Source organism: Anabas testudineus, chromosome 1 (genome assembly GCF_900324465.2).
Source record: "Anabas testudineus chromosome 1, fAnaTes1.2, whole genome shotgun sequence".
NCBI lineage: Eukaryota > Metazoa > Chordata > Actinopteri > Anabantiformes > Anabantidae > Anabas > Anabas testudineus.
This window is the reverse complement of record NC_046610.1, coordinates 21923641-21943288: the sequence shown is the minus strand read 5'-3', so window position 1 is coordinate 21943288 and position 19648 is coordinate 21923641. Positions and strand designations below refer to the sequence as shown.

Here is a 19648-nt window from a genome sequence, read left to right as displayed (position 1 = left end):
ATCAGCCCTATACACCCAGAAATGACTAACAAATATGTAAAGACAGAGGGGAAGGTTTTTGCTCTGAAGAACTGTGACTTGAAACAACACTTTAAAAAGCAGGATCTTGTTACTTCACGTAGTAGCAGGGAGACTTGTGCGGCGCAGTTGTAACTGTGGATCAGGATTTTAATGTTAGGTTTGCCTCTCATTTTTCCCTCTCAGAGATGAGATCAGCCTTATGTGAAGTCTTTGGACACAGCCTCAATAAAATTGGGAGCTGACATGAGAATGGTGAAGGTGCAGATGATGGAGAAGAGTGAGAAGGCCACCAGGCATAACCTATCCACCACCGCCGCTGCAAACTTCCACTCGCTGCAGATCGCCTCTCCCTCGTCCTGCTCCCGGAAGCGCCTGGCAATGTACTGCACTTCCTCCAGGATCTGGGAAATTTCCGGAACGTGCTCCAGCAGCAAAGTCTGCCGCGTCTGCTCTGAGTTGACGTTGTGCGGAGAGGTCTCACTGCTCGGCGGGAAAGCAGGGTTGTCTGTGCCCAGTGAGTGGTAGCCAAAGAATAGATTCATGTTCCCGTTGGTCGTGGTCGACTGGGTGGTTGCCTGTCCTGGTATGGTGCCCATCTGAATGCTGCTGGTGCTGCTGTGGTGTGGAGGAGGGTGGGAGTACTTGTAGGTCCCTGGGGTGCTGGAGTTCACAGCTGTTTTGTTTTCCTCTCCAGGCTTTTTCATGCGGAGAAACCATGCGCACCAGTTAAGGAGGATGACACGAACCTGGAAACAGACAAGGGGATTAGGCAGAGAGTGGGTGAGAAACGGAGGAGAGATTAGGACAGATTATAGGTGAAAAGAGGAGTTGTTGAAGAAAAGAGAAAAACAGGCAAAAGAAAGAAATGGAGAAACTGAACTTTTACTCACATTTGTCAACATTTGTGTAAGGGGTAATGCGCAATAACCCTATAGAGAGTTTATTTATTATTGTACATACCCATTTAGGCATCTTCCCTCCGTGTGGGTCGTGATGATGAAACTGTAGTACCAGGACCGTTACCACCACAGACAAGCCAACGATCATCATGGTGCTAGCAAAGTATTGAGCTGAAGAGGAAAAGAAAACATAAACCATAATTAATAGACTTTATTGAATTGAATAAATCACCTGTTTTACTTTATGAGGGAATTTGGAATCTCATATTTTTACATATTAAAAAAATAGATGATAGATTTTTGACAGGACTGTTGCCAAATCATTCAGTACATTGATGAATTTATTCCTCCCGGCAAACCTAAGGTTATAATTGCCATAATACCAGGGACTGGTAGAAAGATGACTAACGTTTCATTTTCCTATTTCACAAACCAACCAAAACACATACACTTGGAGGTATTGCAAGCCACTGAGACGTGGAAATGTAAAACATATGCTTGCAGGCAATTATGCTACCCTTTCCATACACACACACACAGTCATGTTTCATCTTGATCCAGCTGTGATGTCAGCAACCTCGCTGAAAGGCGGACCAATCAGATTATAGCGTATACATTTGCATGTCAGAGTATAATTGGAGCTCTATCAAAACTTGTCAGAGTGAACGTTGAGGAGCATTTTATTTTAAACTTCAGCCTATCCATTCTGTTCCGGCTGCTGTGTGTAAATACATCTGCTCCAATAAGGGCGAGTTTGCTAATGATTTCGTTTTACATCACTGAGCTGACAAATGATGCTGAGCAGCTTCCCTGTCTGTTGCCTCCCCTCCCATCTTATGGGCGACTGCCTTGTCTCATCTGGTCTTTATCAGTATGGTCTTCATATGATGCAACATTTTGTTGTTTCCTACTCTGAGAATAATCCGCACATCCTGCATCAGCAACCCCCCACGGCCATCCCCTCCCCTCCTCAGCAACAAAGCATCTGTGTGTCTGTGGAAAGACTGAAATGTTTCCTTTACAAATATCCCTGCGGTGTGAATATGAGGTTTGAATATCTCAGCAGTGCATTATTCGGTTGTTCTTTTTAAACTGCAACCTATTGTGGACACCAGCCTTTCCATATTATCACTCTGACAGACAAAATACTTTTAAGACACAGTTAATGAGGAAAAATCTCCATCGTCAGTGAGATCTGGGTGCGCAGTCAAAAAGCAGCCATAGTCTCTACAGGTTTAGAAGTTGAGAACTGAGATACCCCCTGACACATGTGAGTGACAGCCAGGCGAGAGCTGAACACAGTCTCGTTCACGTCCAGTGTACACTAAAGCACAAAGTTAGTTTACTGTTCAATGTGAAGGAATTATACAGAAAACAGAAGCAAAGCTAATTGCCACAGTCTCGGTTGACTATTTATGATATGTATTTAACATGTTACATAAGTTACCAGGGCTTATAAAACCTGTGTACAGTATCTGGCGATGGCACATCATCAGAAAGTAGCACAAGATCTAAATAATGAGCTCAAAACAGCCCAGTGCCACGACTACAGATTTGCCACAGGTCAGCTACTGTCAACTATGTTGTATCTCTATGTGTGAAAGCATGCTGAACATCCATACCACTTTCAAACTGTGATCAGAGTGTGAAGAGAACCTTAGCTATTTTCACTGCAAGTCATATACAGTGGCAAAAAAAAAGTATGTGAATCCCCCCCGGCAGCAATAACCTCAACCAGGTGCTTCCTGTAGCTGTGGATCAGAGCTGCACATTGTTCCGGGCACAACTGCTTTAGCTCTGTCATATTCTTTGGACGTCTCATGTGTGGCTCTCTTCAAATGGTTCCATAACATCTCTATTGGGTTGAGGTCTGGGCTCCGACTTTGGCCACTTCAAAAGGTGGATTTTGTTTTTCTAAAACCATTCTGTTGTTTGTTTTGGGTCATTGTTCTGTAGCATCACCCAACGTCTACAGAGTTTCGGCTGACGTACAGGCATTCTCACATTATCCTAAATCATTTATTGATACACTTGGGAATTCATCTTCCCCTCAATTACTACAAGCTGGCCAGACCCTGATGCAGCAAAGTAGGCCCAAGTCATGATGTTTCCTCCACCATACTTTGTGACTGGTGATGTTTTCGTGATGATATGCTGTGCCCTTTCTATGCGAGATGCAGCAGCTTCCTTCATGGTGTCCTGCCACAGACACCCTGCTTGTTTAATGTTTTACCTAGATGTAGATACTTTGCCTAACTATAGTCTTGATTTAGATGAAGATCAGATCACATTTATGACAAATTAATCCAGAAACCCTTGAAATTACAATTCATATATACGTTTTTATTGCCACTGTAAAGTAAAGTAGTGGATGTAATAAGGAGAAGTAAATATAGGCAAAATATGCCAACAATCTCCTCACAGTTCAGAGAGACAGGTTTCCCTCTGCTAAGCTAAGTTAAAAGGCTCCTCTCTGTAGCTTCACATTTACATCACAGACAATACCGCTTAGAGAAACAAAGTCATTTTTGAATAATCTTTACTCATTATTATAATGAATGTCTGTCACAAATAATTGTTTGGAAAATATCCCTTGTTCATTTGTGATTCATTCCAAGTGTTTGTCTTTCTTTTCACTTTCAGTGTCACATCATCATTCCAATGAGCTGTAATTAGTGCTGACAAGTGTCTTACCAATCAGGGGGACAGAGTCTGAAGTGGCAGGCATGATCTCTGCTACCAGTAACATGAACACTGTTAGGGACAGCAGCACTGTGATGCCTGGAACAAAGACAGTAGACAGAGAGATGAGTAGAAAAATGCTGTCATCAAAGTCTGGTTTTCTCTTAAATGTTGACTTGAGTGTACTCAAAATAAATGCAGCTGGCTGCTTCAAACAGCTGAGGATTTATTTTGGGATATTCTTCTTTTTTATCTTTTTTCCTTTTCCCCTCTAGGGAATACTCACAGTTATATGTTTACTCTGACCTTGTCTCACACAATGGCATTTTAAAACAAGCTGACATTTTCAGGCCCAGGTGAAAATATTTGCCATGTTTATAATGGAGCTTTTATTCATTTTCTGATGAATCAAATCCAACACAAATGCTAATCCGCAGCCATAATGTCAGCATTTGCATAGAGCAATGGCAAATAAATGGGTTAGCAAGCATCAAGACGTGGTGGGCTGAGATCACTAAAGCAGGGGATTGAGATGTAGTTTCGTTTGCATGTATGATTATAATCATGAATCATTGTCCGTCTGTGTTAGTGTGAGAGGATGTTTGTGTGTACACAGAGCCATACCCAGTGAGATCTTCTCTCCCGAGTCAGCAGGGAGCAGGAAGACCAGCAGGGCCAGACCGGAGATGAGAACGCAGGGAATGAGCAGGTTGAGGCCGTAGTAAAGTGTCCTGCGCCGCATGGTGACAGTGAAAGTCACATCAGGGTAGGGTTCTTTGCAGCATTCGTAGTACAGCTCATTGCGCTTAGCTGGCACACCTGGAGGAGAAATAAAAACACATAATTGGTGTGGAATGGTTGAGAGATGAGGTTTTTCATCCAATAGTCACCAGATTGACTCCCTAAAAAGAAAGAGTTGGTGAGGAGTCATTTGGTTGTAGGTTTAATATCACACAAACATTCTGTTAATTTTCCTTTTTCTATCTGAAGGTAGAGTTCCAGGCTGTATCAGCACAGAAACGGAAGATGTGATGTTAAAAGGTTTGGGATTTTGAAATAAACATATAGTGTGTTCTGTTAAACATATTAAAAGCTGCTTCTCCTGAAAAACTAATTCACTCCTGTCCACATTAATACCGTATGTAATACATAATGTCATGAGGTAATCTTATATATAAAACAATAAGCTGCCCAAGACTTGTGTCTAGCAAGGTCGGCTTTTCTTAAATTACTGTCAGGCACAACTTACTTTTTATTTGTGACAACATCTATAAGTCCCACACAGACCCTAAACCTAGTGTCCTGCATCAAAAATAATGTGTTCTTTTTTTTACCAGAAGCAAATCCCCTACTTAGTGGTAACCAATGAAGACTCTAGAATAATTGTAATAGAATAGTAACAGTAAAAAAGAAAAATGTCCAACAAAAAAGAGATGTACACACTGTTACCTTAGGAGAGGTAATTCATTCTGTAGACCTGTCATCTGCACTCAGACAGCTGAGGTGCAGTAGGTGCCCCAGGGCGTGTGAGAAAATGCAGAGAAAGTTGTAGCAAATAAAAGAACCATGAACGTTTGCAGACTGATGTGTCCTACTCACAAATAGACCTGAGCTGTATCAGCATTATACGTGCTGTATGTAGAATGAGAGCAGAACAGTTGGTGTTATGGTACAATCCTAATGTACGTTCAAATCTGAACTTCCATCCATCCATCAGCTACAGTATAACCCCTAATCATTGAGTGTGACAGGGTGGGGCGGCCATGTAAGAATGTGTCAAATTCAAATTACTCATTAACACCCTAATGCTTCTCAATATAAACTGATCTTCTAGATTAGCAACAAAAAAACAATATTACAATACCTTGTTTTAAAAAAGTGTGTGTGTGCGTAGGTTGTGCATCCAAATCCACATGCGTTTGTGTAGCTATGTAGATGACTAGTGAGCTTGACTTTGATAGATTTCACAACAACAATCCTTTCAAAGTGGACCACAGGTTGTGTAATGCCGTCTGCTTGATTAGAAACAACCTTGGAAATGTGTCTCTGTGTAAGTGTGTATTTGTACGGCTACATTGTGAGGACCGTGCTTGTGTTTTATACCATGGAAGTGAGGACATTTAGAAAAGGTGTGGAGTGTTTTTGTTTTTATTTTTAATTTTTTCTCACTTTCTAATATCTTATAGAGTTGTTTTGGGTTTAGGTTAGGGTTAGGGTAAAGGTCGGGGCACACTCAGCTGTGAATGCATTCTGTCAGAGATTGTCCTCATAAACACGCGTGCGTGCGTGCGTGCGTGCGTGCGTGCGTGCGTGCGTGCGTGCGTGTGTGTGTGTGTGTGTGTCAGACAGAGCAAGAGAGGTGATGAAGGGAGAGTCATTTGTGGCTCACAGTCAACAGTCATTGGGGAGTAAAAATCAACCTAAAGTGCCCTGAATTTGATTAAGGCTGCAGCATTGTTGTGCAGCTGGATCAGCCAGTCATATTCAGAAGTGTTTAGTGATTCTGAATAAAGCCTTGGTTCACAATCAGCAGCATGTACAAAATACATAACTTATTTTTGGCGACATGGTGTGTGTATGTGTGTGTGTCTGTATGAGTGGGAAAAGTGTCCATTCCCATAGACATTAGGTTGCACAGAATCTATTTCACATAATTGAAGCTGTGTCACCTGAACACTGAGGGGAAATAGCCTTTTTTAGCTGTCTATTCATTTGACAGATTGCAAACCTGCATATGTATCTGCCACATCATCCTCTATGTGTGTGTGTGTGTGCGTGTGCGCTCACATCTGAGTGTGTGCATGCTGGCATGGCTATGTTCTGAGGCACCAGGACAGTGTGTGTTCTTGGCCAGCTTGCCGCCTGGCTGTGCCTGAATTAAGTGAACCATCCCAGGGCCAGCTGTCCCCTTTGCACTCACACACACATGCACGCCTCAATCCCTCTATTACCCTTTGCCAGCTGGGTACACTCATTCTGTGTGTAAGTATGTTTGTGTAAATGTGAATTCTTCTGTTGGCCTCTGATTAACACACAAAATTGGGTTAGAGATGATGAGAGTCGATCATTTGCACATGGAGAGAGACAAAAGAAATAAGAGTAAGGCTCAGAAGATTTTATTACCTTTGGTATCTTGTTTTAAACCTTTGTTTAAGAGAAGAGAAGAGACAGATGAACTGACTGAGGTAGTGAGCACCAAGAAAGAAACAAGGTAACACAAAGAATAATAAACTGAGCTGGTTGAAAAACAGGAAAATCCCAGTGTTGTTTTGAGTCGTGCTGTTCTGACATGCCCATAAGCAAGTTGACACTGGTGAAACACTTGCTCTTAATGCTCCATTCCATCAAATCGAATATGACATTATGGGTCTACTGGAGCTAATGTTGGAAGTTTTAGTCTGTTTGTGAGGTTTTCTAGTTGATGTTGAAGCATATCCAACAGAAAACACATGTATTTTTAATCTGCTTTGCATCACATTTTCCTTGTTATGACTCTTATACATTTGCTTTTGTAAACCCACAACAGATTTGGTGTACAGTATAATGAATGTGCATTAATGGTGCTTTCTGTTTTTTGTCTTACCTACAAGGTCCCATTCCCCATTGGGTATGTAGGTAGAAATGTCCACATCCATCATCTGGAGGTCTAGCAGCCAGCCGTTGTGTGTCCAGGAGCCAAACTTGAGGTCACACTTCTGCACATCAAATGGGAACCATCGTACATCAATGTAGCAGGTACTCTTCAGGATGCCTGGAGACAAGAGTTGAATTGACACTTCCTTTGACTACTCTGCTTAATCAATAGCTACTGCAAACTTAGAAATGGGCATTTTTATGCAATAACATTGGTCAAACCATCAGTTGATACAGGAGGTTACTGGGGCCTCTTGTCAGGGGTCATCATGGGAAAACAACAGATGTAATAACATACAGTGCATCGTTTCTTGCTGGATATGGGACATCGTGCCCAAACTGACTCTTGTCCACCACAACATGTCACCTAACTAAACCCATGTTTAATGGGATGGGTGTAACACTACTACTACTAGTGTGTTACACTAAATACAGAGAATCTGTGATATTGATAATAATGTTGTAATGATAATAAAATAGACCATATAATAGAGTAAAAAAGAAGACAAAGACTATCTTACCTGGTGGAAGGTACTGGCAGGATCCTGAAGCATTGACCAGCACATTTGTATGGAATGTAGCATCAAACCTCTCATCAGCACTACACAGAGACAGAGGAGATTTGTTTAAGAAACCCTAACTGAACATTTGGGGGGCAGTGGGAAGTGAACCGCCAACCCTGAGGTTTGTAGACAACCGCCCTACCAGCTGATCCACAGTTGTCCCTTATTATGTTGGTTGACAGTGCAAAAGTACAAACATTGTTGAAAAAGCCAGTAAACAGCGAGTGAGACTAAAGGTGACAGAGAGTGGCAGAGACAAGCAGGATTAGAATAGATCCAGGCAGATAGTGTTTAATTTTACCAATCATCTTGAACAAACACGCTATTGAGACGTCCTTCAAACAGCCAGGGATTATGTACACTCAGAAACAGACATCATAATCAGAAAATTACACATTTCACACAATAGAATCAAAGTCATTCCTCACAACGTGCACATCCGAGAACAGTTGTTCTTGGACTATAATTGCATATGTTGAGGACTCTTTTGTGTTAGATGTAAAATGTGTCTGCATTCATTGCTGTAAAAACAAAAGCATGTCAAAGTTACAAAAGTTCAATATTGGTTTACTGAATACCTTTAACAAGAGTTTTCTGAGAGAGATTTCAAAACACCTTTATGATTAAAGTATGGATTGGGCTGCATATGTCAGTTCAAACCCAACCAGAGCCAGTGACTATAAGATAAACTCTATTAATCTTCAAAAGAAAATCAAAAAATTTATGTGTTGGGCAAACCTGACAAGCATGTTATATACTGTATGTCCAAACCTGGACCAAGCCCTGGAAGAACATTTGTGGCCTTCAGAGTGGAAAACCTTCTGTCAACTTCGGTGACGCTTTCCTCTTGGTACCAAGACATTTGTGGTACAGAGGTGAATATCTCAGCATCTACTGAACAGATGTCACACACACTCCTTCATGAATTAGAATTACTAACTGGGTCCAAACCATCATCAGGTTGAAGGTTTAATTTGTCTAGCACTTTGATTTGTGATTAAATATCAACGAATAAAAGAATAAAAGTCTTTCCTTTCAGCCTGAGCTGTAATTTATTGCTGTTTAGCATACAGTATATTAGGATGCTTACATGCTAAACTAAGATGGTAAACATCAACAAGTTCAGTTAGTCATGGTATTTGCATTGTTACCATCAGCATTAAGCTCAAAGTACAACTATGTCTAAGTACAGTCTAGCAGACTGTAGGAGGTCTTGTGAAGGTATTGTGCTGAATAATGGAACAGACAGACCACCAAACAAACAAGCAAATGGAAAAGAAACATGCTCTTGACTGATGTAATGAAGCGGTAAAAGGCTTCTTATGATGACAACATGGTATTTATTCATTTATTCATGCCTAGTATAATATTTATTCATACCTTTTGGGAGGCTGTGTCCCCCATAAAACACTGAATGACGTACATTCTTGACAGAGTGCACTGCATTTGAGCAGTAAATGAATGCTCACCCAAAGCCAGACAGTAGCCGGACTCCCAACATCATCTGTTATTGTCCATTAGTACATTTCTTCCACTTACAGTATGAGACTGAAACCATAGGGAGAAAGTGATATATTGAACTTTCCCTGAAGGCTTTTTGTTGGAGAGATAGAACATAAATATTAGAAAAGTGCGTTTGGACCGTGCCCAGGAGACATTTAACAGGACAAGGTTTTACCCAATGCAGATTTATATGCATCAATAATCTAAATCTAATCACTCTTTTCTATTAGCAGAAGGTGGGGAAACAAAAAAAGGCTTTGGGAATTCTTTGGAACTGCTGCAATTGCTCTTATCCATCGCAGGCATTAAATTAGCTAAATTAGCATTTGGCCCTGTAATAGTATATAGAATAAATCTATAAGCAAGTTAATTGGGCGGCATTAGCATTTAAAATGAGAAGGGTTCTATTTCTCATTCTCAAAACCATCTATCAAACCATAAACACAAGATATAAATAGAAACTAACTATGCTAAGATATGAATAGTATAAAAGTGGCAGGTTCATTTCATTTTTTGTTTGCTCTAACATAGAGTTGTTCCCTTTGTTCTCCTAGTACTCAGTCAGATACTTGGAACCTGCGGTACCTTCACAACTCCTAAGAGCCAGTTTCCTTAGTCAGAGGTCAGCACACCAGGGCCCCAATCTCTTGGTGTTGTTTGACGAGGCCCAGTTACGAGGAATGCCAATCATGGATAGTACATGCATTTGGCAACACTGGGCTTAAAGACAAAACGCTGGCTGTCACACAAACAGGATTGAGGCACACACTTTTTGATAGTCTCTCCTCAAAGACATCCATGGCGTAGATTTTACAGTTGGTTTTACAGATGCTAGAAGTTTCTTTACCATCACATACCTCTACAGTTGCTGTGGGACAGGGGGCTACGCCTGTCGGTTTTGAAAAGTTTAGAAAATTGATGAATGCACTCGATTCCGAAACCCAGTCACAGTTACGACTTTTTTTTATTTCTCATCCACTACTTTTTCTTCATCTCTGCTGAAGTTGAGCTGCTACAACGACTAGAATCAATAAAAGCCCATCTTATCTGATCTCTTTTCTTGCTTTCTTGCTTTTGCTCTATATAAATTAGCGATTTTACTCATGATTTATACTCCACGTCTAAGGAATGTCAGTTTCAATCTAGGTTATGTGTCAGGACTGTAATGTCGTTATCATTAGTGATCACTGATCCCCTCCATAATCTGCTTAATGTTCTGTATGATCCTTTTAGATAGCCAACCTCTTTCTCTCCATCTCTCTCTCACACACACACTATTTAAGCCAAGTTTCTACCCCATAAAAGAATCCTCAATCACCTTGAACATCCCTTTGAAAAACTTGCCCCATCAATCAATTTCTACCCTGGCTTGTTTCTTATTGTCTTAGTGTGATTCTTTAGGTGTATGTGTAAAAAAAAAGCGTTCGTTTCTAAATAAGCAGAGGAAGGAATGATGCATTGCTCCTCTTTTGAATACTCTCTGCTGGGTCTTAATAGTCTATTAATGGTTAACAGTCACACAAACTTTCCCACCGGTGCCTTTTACAGTGAGCAACACTATAAACAAGCTGTTCTAGACACATAAAAACACCACTCTGACGTTCCTCATGTGGCACTTCTTTGCACATTAAAATGATTTATATTAAAAATGAGGGGGTCTGTGTGTAAGTACTGTCTTCCATCACTTTGTTTGCTCGGTGAAACTAAACTTGTAGATACCAGACTGTACAGCATCCTTTCTCCATCGCTGTGGCAGATATGTCTCCATCTTATCTAATGTATAATTCCAGTAACTTCCAAAGCAAGACAAAGTAAAGATAGAAAAGCCAATTTCCCTGCTAGGTAAACACATTTTATTTCCTTTTTTTTTTTTGCATGTCTGTCATCCAACTGTGTTATAAAGCCCAGAATTCCATAATTACAGTTCTTTTATAGTTTCTCAGAAAAAACAAAGGGGACTATGATTCATATCTCTAATATGTGCCACACAAAGTCAAGTGATTCAACTGTTTAGACAAATGAATTTGATAAGAATTTGAAAATGCTTTTGTTCAGTATGTCTGTATGCAAGAGAGCAAATACTCTGGATGTTATTAATGTATCATTAAGACAGTTGATCGTGAATGTAATGAAAGCCTAGAGAGCTGCTTGTTTGAGGACAAAACTGTTGCTAATGAAAAGTTCGATGCACAAATGTCTGTGGAAAGTTGCTCACTGCAAAGTTTTGAGGTACATGTATGAATTGTTCTTAAAAGGGAGCATGTTCAGTTTTCATCGTGAATATCAATGTCAGAAAGACCAAGAAATCACATTTCTTTGTGTCTCTACAGTCTTGCTGAGCAGTGGCAGAAAGGTCAAAGGAGTCTCCTCTCTGTCCAAAGATTAGACATTAGACAGCCTAGTTGGAATTCAAGAAACCAGCGAGTTGTTCAAGAGGCAGATTACTCTCAATTCTTTGACAAAGCAATTGTCACACGTTATAAGTCTCTTGGTGCAGTGTTCTTATTAGAGCAATACATACTCTACAGTGCTGCACAATAGAGGCAAGAGATGCAAAGCCCCCTGGGAGTCATGGTGTACGTACTCCCTAAGGGAATCAGCTTAATCATCTCATTAAGCACGGCCGTAACCGAGAGTGAAATTTCATTTGGGCAATACTTCTGTCAACTGTGCTATTAGGTGAACAAAGCCCAGGCAATCTAGAGCATGTGCACATGTATCAGAAAACAGGAGATGAGAACAGAAAATGTAAAAATCGGGAGAGTGTTTAAAGGGGCAGCAGTAGCTCAGGTGGTAAAACAGTGGCTGTCTATGAACCTGACGGTTAGGGTTAAGGTTGTCCTAACTATTTGTCAAAGTGTCCTTCAACACAACACTGAACCCCGAGTCCTTGGAGCATCAAAGGTGCAGCTTGTCCACAATGCAATTTCCCCACTGTGGGGACTAATAAAAGAGAAGAGGCAAAAGATTAGAGTGTCCTTTTCATGACAATAGCTACTGATCAAAATACAATTAACATTTCTTTATCATGTGCTTCAATAGTCGATATACTTTATTAATTATCAATTATATACATAAGAGTCAAACTCTGTGTAAATTGCTAGTGGCTGTCAGTACAATGTAGTAAAATTCTGTTTGCCTGTGAATACTGGTTACATTAGCCCATTGAGAAATGAACAATTAATTGATAATGTTGATAGGGCATTATAAAACATTTTGAAACATGTAGTGTAAACAAGGTTTTTGTGTACTTGTGAACAGCTCAGTATTCGATTGGGTATTTGTAGCTACAATGTATAATACATTAGTTGATAGAAAACAAAAAGCTATTTAGAAAACTGATGCATAATTTACGTTGTCACCATAAAATACTGTATAAGGTTCTATGTGACGATATTTATTTATTTATTTATTGTAAAAACTGAGTTAGGTGTTCAGCATAACTCAGGGTGGTAAACTAGACTAGCACATTTCTGATACATTGCTAACTCTGTCTTGGTCCTAACACTACTTGTATTTGTTTATAACTTCTGTTCTGAGGATTATAGCGTTCTGTCAGAAATCAACCTTTGATGAACATTTACAAGTAGTCCAATAAATGCTTTAAATTATATCTTGATATAACACAAACTTGAAGAACTGTGAAGATTCTTCAGAACTTTTAGAGCGTCATCGTTGTCACATTGCGCTTAATGCTAAAAATGTTTATTTCTTCTTTTTGCTGACTAGGATATTTCAGAAACGTGGCCCATGAGGACATGGGAAAACTAGGGATCTAGATGGTTCCATGTGGTAGTAGAGATCTGTGTTGTTAGAAAACAAAACCTGGAATTCTAAATATTACAGTAGCCAGCGAAGGGGTGCAAGAACTGTGCAGCTGAAGTGTGACGTGAAGTATGTGATTATGTAATTTAACAAGGAGAAAAACAGCAGATGGAAAGAGGTGAACCTACCTGTTGTAGAGCAGGATATCTGGGACCCATATCATATTCGAGGGGAAGCGAATGTTCTGAACCCCGGGGTAGCTCTCTGGGTTCCATGAGAGGTAAATATCTGTCCAATACTGAAATAAACAATGGAGACAGGCTTAATTAACACAAGCAGGGTGTTATATAACAAGTGGTCACTGTAAGGACACAAAAACCAGAAAATAAGACATAAAACTATTGAAGATAGTGAATAAATGACTGGAGAGATGCCAAATGCCACTTTAGTCTGTTTACTTTGGTTTCTTCACGAACCATGCAAACCAATTTGCTGTTGTTGTTTATGATGCCTTGTTTGGCAAGATAGCACATGAGCGACCTTCCCTGCTCTGACAGCAGAATGTGTGTCACATCTTAAATAGCGCTGGTACAATGACACACACACTGCATACATAAGCTGTGCGTCACAGCATCTTTGCTGAAAATAAATGTTGGCACACAACATTTATTAACGCAAGACAAAAAAGAAGCTTTAGAACTCTCTTTACAATTAAGATCAACCCTAAATCACGTGAAATCTAAAACTGTTGCTTCACGCAGGCTGATACACCAACAACTGTTGGCTCTTATACTTTGTTTCCAACTCTGATAATGAAGCCTGGCAGTGAAACATTGCCAAGTCAACAGTTGTTGGCACTGACCCCTGCACTCACATTTGAGTCAGGGCCCATATCCAGCGAAAGGCTAACTGAGCCCGGCATCAACGTGTTCAAAGCACAAAGACTGAGGGTGTGCTGTGTGTTGCCTCTGTGCCTCTTTTCAAGACTTAGAATAAACAGCAACATACAGTACTGTGTATTTCTGTGTTTGCATGAATATCACCAGGCACATGCAAGTCTGTCTGTAAAAGTGATTTTACAATAAACCCAGTCATAATTTCTTCAAAGCCAGGCTGTCCATCTAAAAAGAGCTTGTTGACATGTATCTCCACTCACGCAGCTAATGACTTAATCACTACACTTGTCATCTCTGGGATTTGGCCGCTTGGTGCTACGGCGCCTTCTCTTCATGTTTGTTGGCTGGAAAAGCACAAGTAACAGCCAGCAGAACACATCACAGCTCAGTAACTTTCCAGAGACTAACAGCTGAGGAGGACACTAGGCTACATAAGGTAATAACTGTCTAAGAATAGGTTTGGCTTTACATAACAGAAATGTAAGAGAGCGTCACTAATTTGAGACAACTAGCTTCTTATTACGAGCCTGTGAAATTCACTCTCTGAATGCAAATCTGAGGCTGATACGTTATAGGATATAAGCGCTTATGTACCTCATGCAGCCAAGAAGAGTACCGTTCAAATATTAGCATCGATTGATTTTTTCAATTTGTAGTAAACATTTGTGTTTCTTTAATGTTTGTGATGACATCCCAACAAAGGCTCCTTTTGCTTGAACCATCAGAATCAAATTACAGTGCTAACTGAATAATAAATTGTTCATATGTTAATTGCAATAGTTTCACATTTTACAATTTTGCATTTGTCTTTGCAACTGCGTGCAAATGTTAAGTTTTTCATTTCTTTGCCCCGGTTTTAGAATTTCTGCCTTCGCTTCAAAACAATGGACGTAAATTTAATCTCTATCGTTCATATTCAACACTAATATACCATTATAATATTCCACAAATAGTGTCCCAGTTACGCTGGATAATCCAAAAGCTTCGTTGTGGTGAGCAGGTGTTAAATTCTGTGTTCCTTTGTGAAACCAGTGATGCTGTTCTTGAATAAACAAGTTACTGATGGGTTTTTTTGTTTGTTTGTTTTTTTTGACAATTTCTGTGAACTGTCCCTTTAAAGGGTAATCTTATCTCAGAAGAGCTGGATAGAGAGGAGAACATTACATTAACACCCAGTTCTTAGAAAACCTAAGCTCATTCCAATTCTCACACTTACAAACCACATAAAATCCTATCCATTTGGATGAGGGACACTCATTGCCTGATAAACCTCAAATCCTCCTCGATGCGGCAGACGTGAACCTGTCCCCTTTTCTCTTCTGAGTGTCTGTGAGCTACTTAATGTACTTCTCAGGTCTCCTTCAAAATCTGCTGCATCTGCAAAGCCCACCTAACACCGAAGTGGATGCCATTATTAAAGAAGTGAGTTCCTGAATAATTGAATGATTGATAACTTGTGAGGCAGTCAGCGGCCAACTCAACCTGACCTGAGGTTGGTCTGTGCTTAATAGCTGATGTGATAATGAGGCTGTTGTATTGACTGTACCTGATATAATGTTTTCCCTAAGCTACGAAGCGATTTAAAGCATTTCTTGTACTGTTAATTCATTTTCAGCTTCCCATTATGTGAGAGATGTCCTGTAGCTGAGCAGCTTAGCTTCCTCATGCTTTGATGATGGTACATGGATGCTGTTAGCAACCTGACATGAATGTTCATTAAACTCTTCACTGAACAGCAATTGTCAATAAATAAACAAATAAAAATAAAAAACAAAACAAAAAAGGAAACAGAAATAAAGAACAGCAATTGTCTGGGGACAGCGTGGCAACCGTAACTGCGTGTGCCAAGTTTCCATCAGAGGAGGTGGAAGTAGTCTAGAGGGTTTGGGAGAACATAACAAGGAACATTACAACAACACGGGTGTGAAACAAACAAACAAGCTGGCCAGACTGATGTAGCAAAGTAGGCCCAAATCATGATGTTTCCTCTACCATACGATTAGAATGACATTCTCATGATGATATCCTGTGCCCTTTTACACAAAATGTAGTTCTGTGTGTTCTTTTCAACGAGTTCAATTTTAATTTCATCAGTCCACGAAACATTTTGCCAATACTGTTGTGGAGTGTCAATGTGCTCTTTCACAAACTTCAGGCATGCAACTGAACTTAACTTTCAACTGAAACAAACGTACAGACTCAACATCCCTTTGTAGTAAAGCAAGTGTAAAATAAAGACTTAGAAAGGTCTGAAAACAAAATGTGAAGGCTTAATAAGATATTTTTATCCTCATCAAACAATAATTTAACCCATGCTGACAATCAACCATAGAATAAATAATATGCTAACTGCCCTTGTTGGTAACAACCTGCCTTTTTATTTCAGAGAGAAAGAAAACCAACACTTAAACAATGTTAACCCTGTCTAACTATCTTTAGACTTCTATTTTACATTTTGTCACAAGGCCCTTGAAAGTCATTGAAATGTGATATATATATATAATTGCAAAACCAGTTTCTGTTGTAAAACAAGAGGTCATTAGTTACATCCTGAAATCATACTCTGTTGATATATGTCACATTTTGAAAATGTGAATTGCAGAGCCCACAGGACACAAACATGACACATTCACACACTTTCCAAAAATATACTTAGCCGCAATTATCACAGAGTGATCACACAACAAGTGCTCGAGGAGGAGACGTACCAGCTGCAGCCAGGCATTTGTGATCAACACTTGGTTCTTTTCATCCTGGAGGGGAAACAGAGGAGAGGAAGAATAATCAGCAGCGAGTAGATGTTGCTTTAGACTGATAGTAAAAAATAAACAGTACATGTCTGGCAAACATGAGGTGGGATTATGAGGCACATCAGTGACGAAGTCAAACTGTACGAAGATTTCATGCTTAACCATTTTAACAAAATCATAAATAAAAGGAGAAAGTGTGCAGGGAGCAGAGGGTGACACTGAGTGGAAAAGATGGGGCTCTTCAACAAAGAGATGAGTTTACTGCAATTTCTATCAACGTCACGTTAACAGAAACACACAGCGGCTCCGGCTGCACTTTATGATTTCTCACAGGGGTCAGCTCGTGGCGAAATGGGCAGCGAGATGAAAAAGTGGACAGTGCTCAAGTGGAGAGACGAGAGTACGAGGAATCAAGAGTGACAGAGAGAGAAGCAGAAGAGACGGGCTGCGATAGGTCAAGACAAACAGACAGAAAGAGGTCAGAAGGAGACGGGAAAAAAATCTGAGGTAAGAACAGACTTAAGAGTGTGTTTTTCAGAATGACGACAGCTGGCACGCCGTCACACATCTGTCTGACAGTGATAGTGGGTCACAGTAGCATCTCCTCCCTGTGTTTCTTTGTGCATTAGCCTTTTTTTAATATTCACACAACCACTGAAGTGACTTATCACATTATCTTCGTACCATGACGGAAGCAGGAATAACACAACTTGCTCAACCCTTTGTAAACTTTCGCTTTCATGTTATTATGGTAAATTCAAGTCTTGAAAGAACTTCACGCACTTTTTTTCTTTGGATTCCTCATCCCACCAGACTTAATCTACTGCATAGTTTTCTCTCTTATCACACGATTTCACACACCTCTCTCTCTCATTTGTTTTTGTGAAGCTTTCTTCTCTGGCTCCCGGGACAGTTTCAGAGGTGAAACTTGCTTGTTCCTAAGTAGTGAGACAGTCACGGAGGAGTGTGCTTGGATTTGACCTCAAAGCCTACTTTGAACACAGTAGTCAAGTGCCCATATGTGCATTGACTGATTTATTAAACCTCTTTTGATGTGATTTATAACATTTTTTCTTTCTCAAAATAAAAGACTGTTCTGAGGAGACTGTTCTCTGCTAGGGCAGGTTTACCTAGCTAAAAATAATGCAACACAATACAACAGTCTGCATTATTCAGAGATGTGTATTATTTTTAGTCCACCTTCATTGACAAGAATGGGATGGACAAATGTATGCATATGATTGCTAATGTATTTCAGTGCTCAACCACAGTCACGAACTATTAGTCCAGTGCACAGTATTTGCAAATGTGAATCATTCTGTTTTCGTTGAATCATTCAATTTATTGCACTGCCTTGCTATTTAATATTGTTAGTTGATTCAACTCAATTCATATCTTTCAAAGATTAAAAGACGTGGGTGATGTCCGAGTGCTCTACATCGTCGCCTGGGCCTCTTAGGAGAGGAGTGATCGATCGACTCTGAACATGACTCAGACTCGAAATCAACCCAGGTAAAGGATTCTTACAGAGTTTACTTTCAAATAAACAAATGTTGTGCTCACATTGGTGTGTTCAGTGTATCCAGTGGTATGAAGTGCATGTACTGATATACTGTTACTTCAATCTCATGCTACCTTACAGTCATACATGATGTCACAATGGGAACGGTTTCTACACTGCCTGCTCCCGAGGAGGGGAGATTCAAAACTTTAAGTCATTTAAAAACAAGTGGGGAACAGAGTTCAGTGACTTTTTAGTACGGCAGGGCCCCCGCCCTCATTTGAATAACTAAGGGAGTTAAGCTTAAGTACTGCTCCACGAACAGTACTGTAAGTCTGAAACTGGCCTTAGAGAGGACAGAAATGCAGGCGGATACTGTGGGTTACCACATGGTCAATAACATAAGTAAAGTCATACTTACTGTTGTATTAAATGCTTATTTTTAGTGAAAATATCATTAAAAATACAATGCGTATGTTAAGAATCTGCCTGAAACATATGGTGTAAATAAGACAGATAAGCTCCTGTGTCATTATATAAAGATGTATAAACTAAACTAAACTCTGTGCCATGAATAACAAGCTATGTAAACTCTCTGCTCTTGCTTCTCCGGGCAGATCAAATCAATTCCCACACAATCGCCGCTCCTCCCCCTCATCCCCGCCTAACTCTTATCTTCACCTGTCCTTTCTGAGCTGCCCCTCTGTTAAACACCCTCTTTTCTCCGCCGCTGAAATAGCACAGCCTTCCATTGTGTGCGACATGTTTCTGTCTCTCCAGCGTGCGATCTGGCGCACAATCGTGGCGATTTGGCTTTGCTGCGGGGTCGCTGTGTTTTTCGCTCTATTTTGTACCCGACCCCTCTTTTGTGGTGTTTTGTGGGATTTCACTCGACTTCAATGGGCAGTATCAGCCCTGTCACACCCTCTCTAAACACTATAACCGCCTCATAAATCTGCTCTGATTGATTTTAGACAGAATGGAAAGGGATTGGACACTTCAGTGAAAGCTCCTTAACTGTATTTTAAAGCAAGTCGTCTAATATCATATGACAAAGGAAAAAAAACAGGTTTCATTTATATGAAATGAAACTTGCAGTACATTGCTCCAGAAATGGTTTTTCATTTGTGTAGTTTAGTTTTACCTCCTTCCTTTTTAACTCTTTCCATCTTTTTGTTCAGTGCAGATCAGATGATCAGTGTTTCAAACATGGGGAGGAAAAGAAATCCCGAAAAAACCTGAATCATACCCCCACTCTTGTCCTCCCTACTCTTGGCTTCACTTTGGATTTTCATCAGTTTCCCGCAAAGCAGATCTTTAATGGGCCACTGTGATATCGAGGATGAATAAGATGCCCTCTTGTTTTACTGGTTCAACAGATTCGAATTTCAAAACACGCTGTGCAGACAGGACTCAGCACAGCCTGGTTCAGCAG

The 19648-nt window shown here is 40.2% G+C and overlaps 1 protein-coding gene across 1 annotated transcript in view; it reads right to left on the bottom strand.

The window, feature by feature from the left end:
* Window positions 1–218: 218 nt before the first annotated feature.
* Window positions 219–19648, bottom strand: part of LOC113161250 (neuronal acetylcholine receptor subunit alpha-7-like) — a 28659-nt gene continuing 9229 nt past the window's right edge. The window contains exons 3-10 of the mRNA XM_026358731.1: window positions 16671–16715; window positions 13255–13364; window positions 7757–7836; window positions 7186–7353; window positions 4227–4421; window positions 3615–3701; window positions 982–1091; window positions 219–767 (exon numbers count right to left, since the gene is read on the bottom strand). Coding sequence (XP_026214516.1) covers window positions 219–767; window positions 982–1091; window positions 3615–3701; window positions 4227–4421; window positions 7186–7353; window positions 7757–7836; window positions 13255–13364; window positions 16671–16715 — 1344 coding nt within the window. The remainder of the gene's footprint in view (window positions 768–981; window positions 1092–3614; window positions 3702–4226; window positions 4422–7185; window positions 7354–7756; window positions 7837–13254; window positions 13365–16670; window positions 16716–19648) is intronic.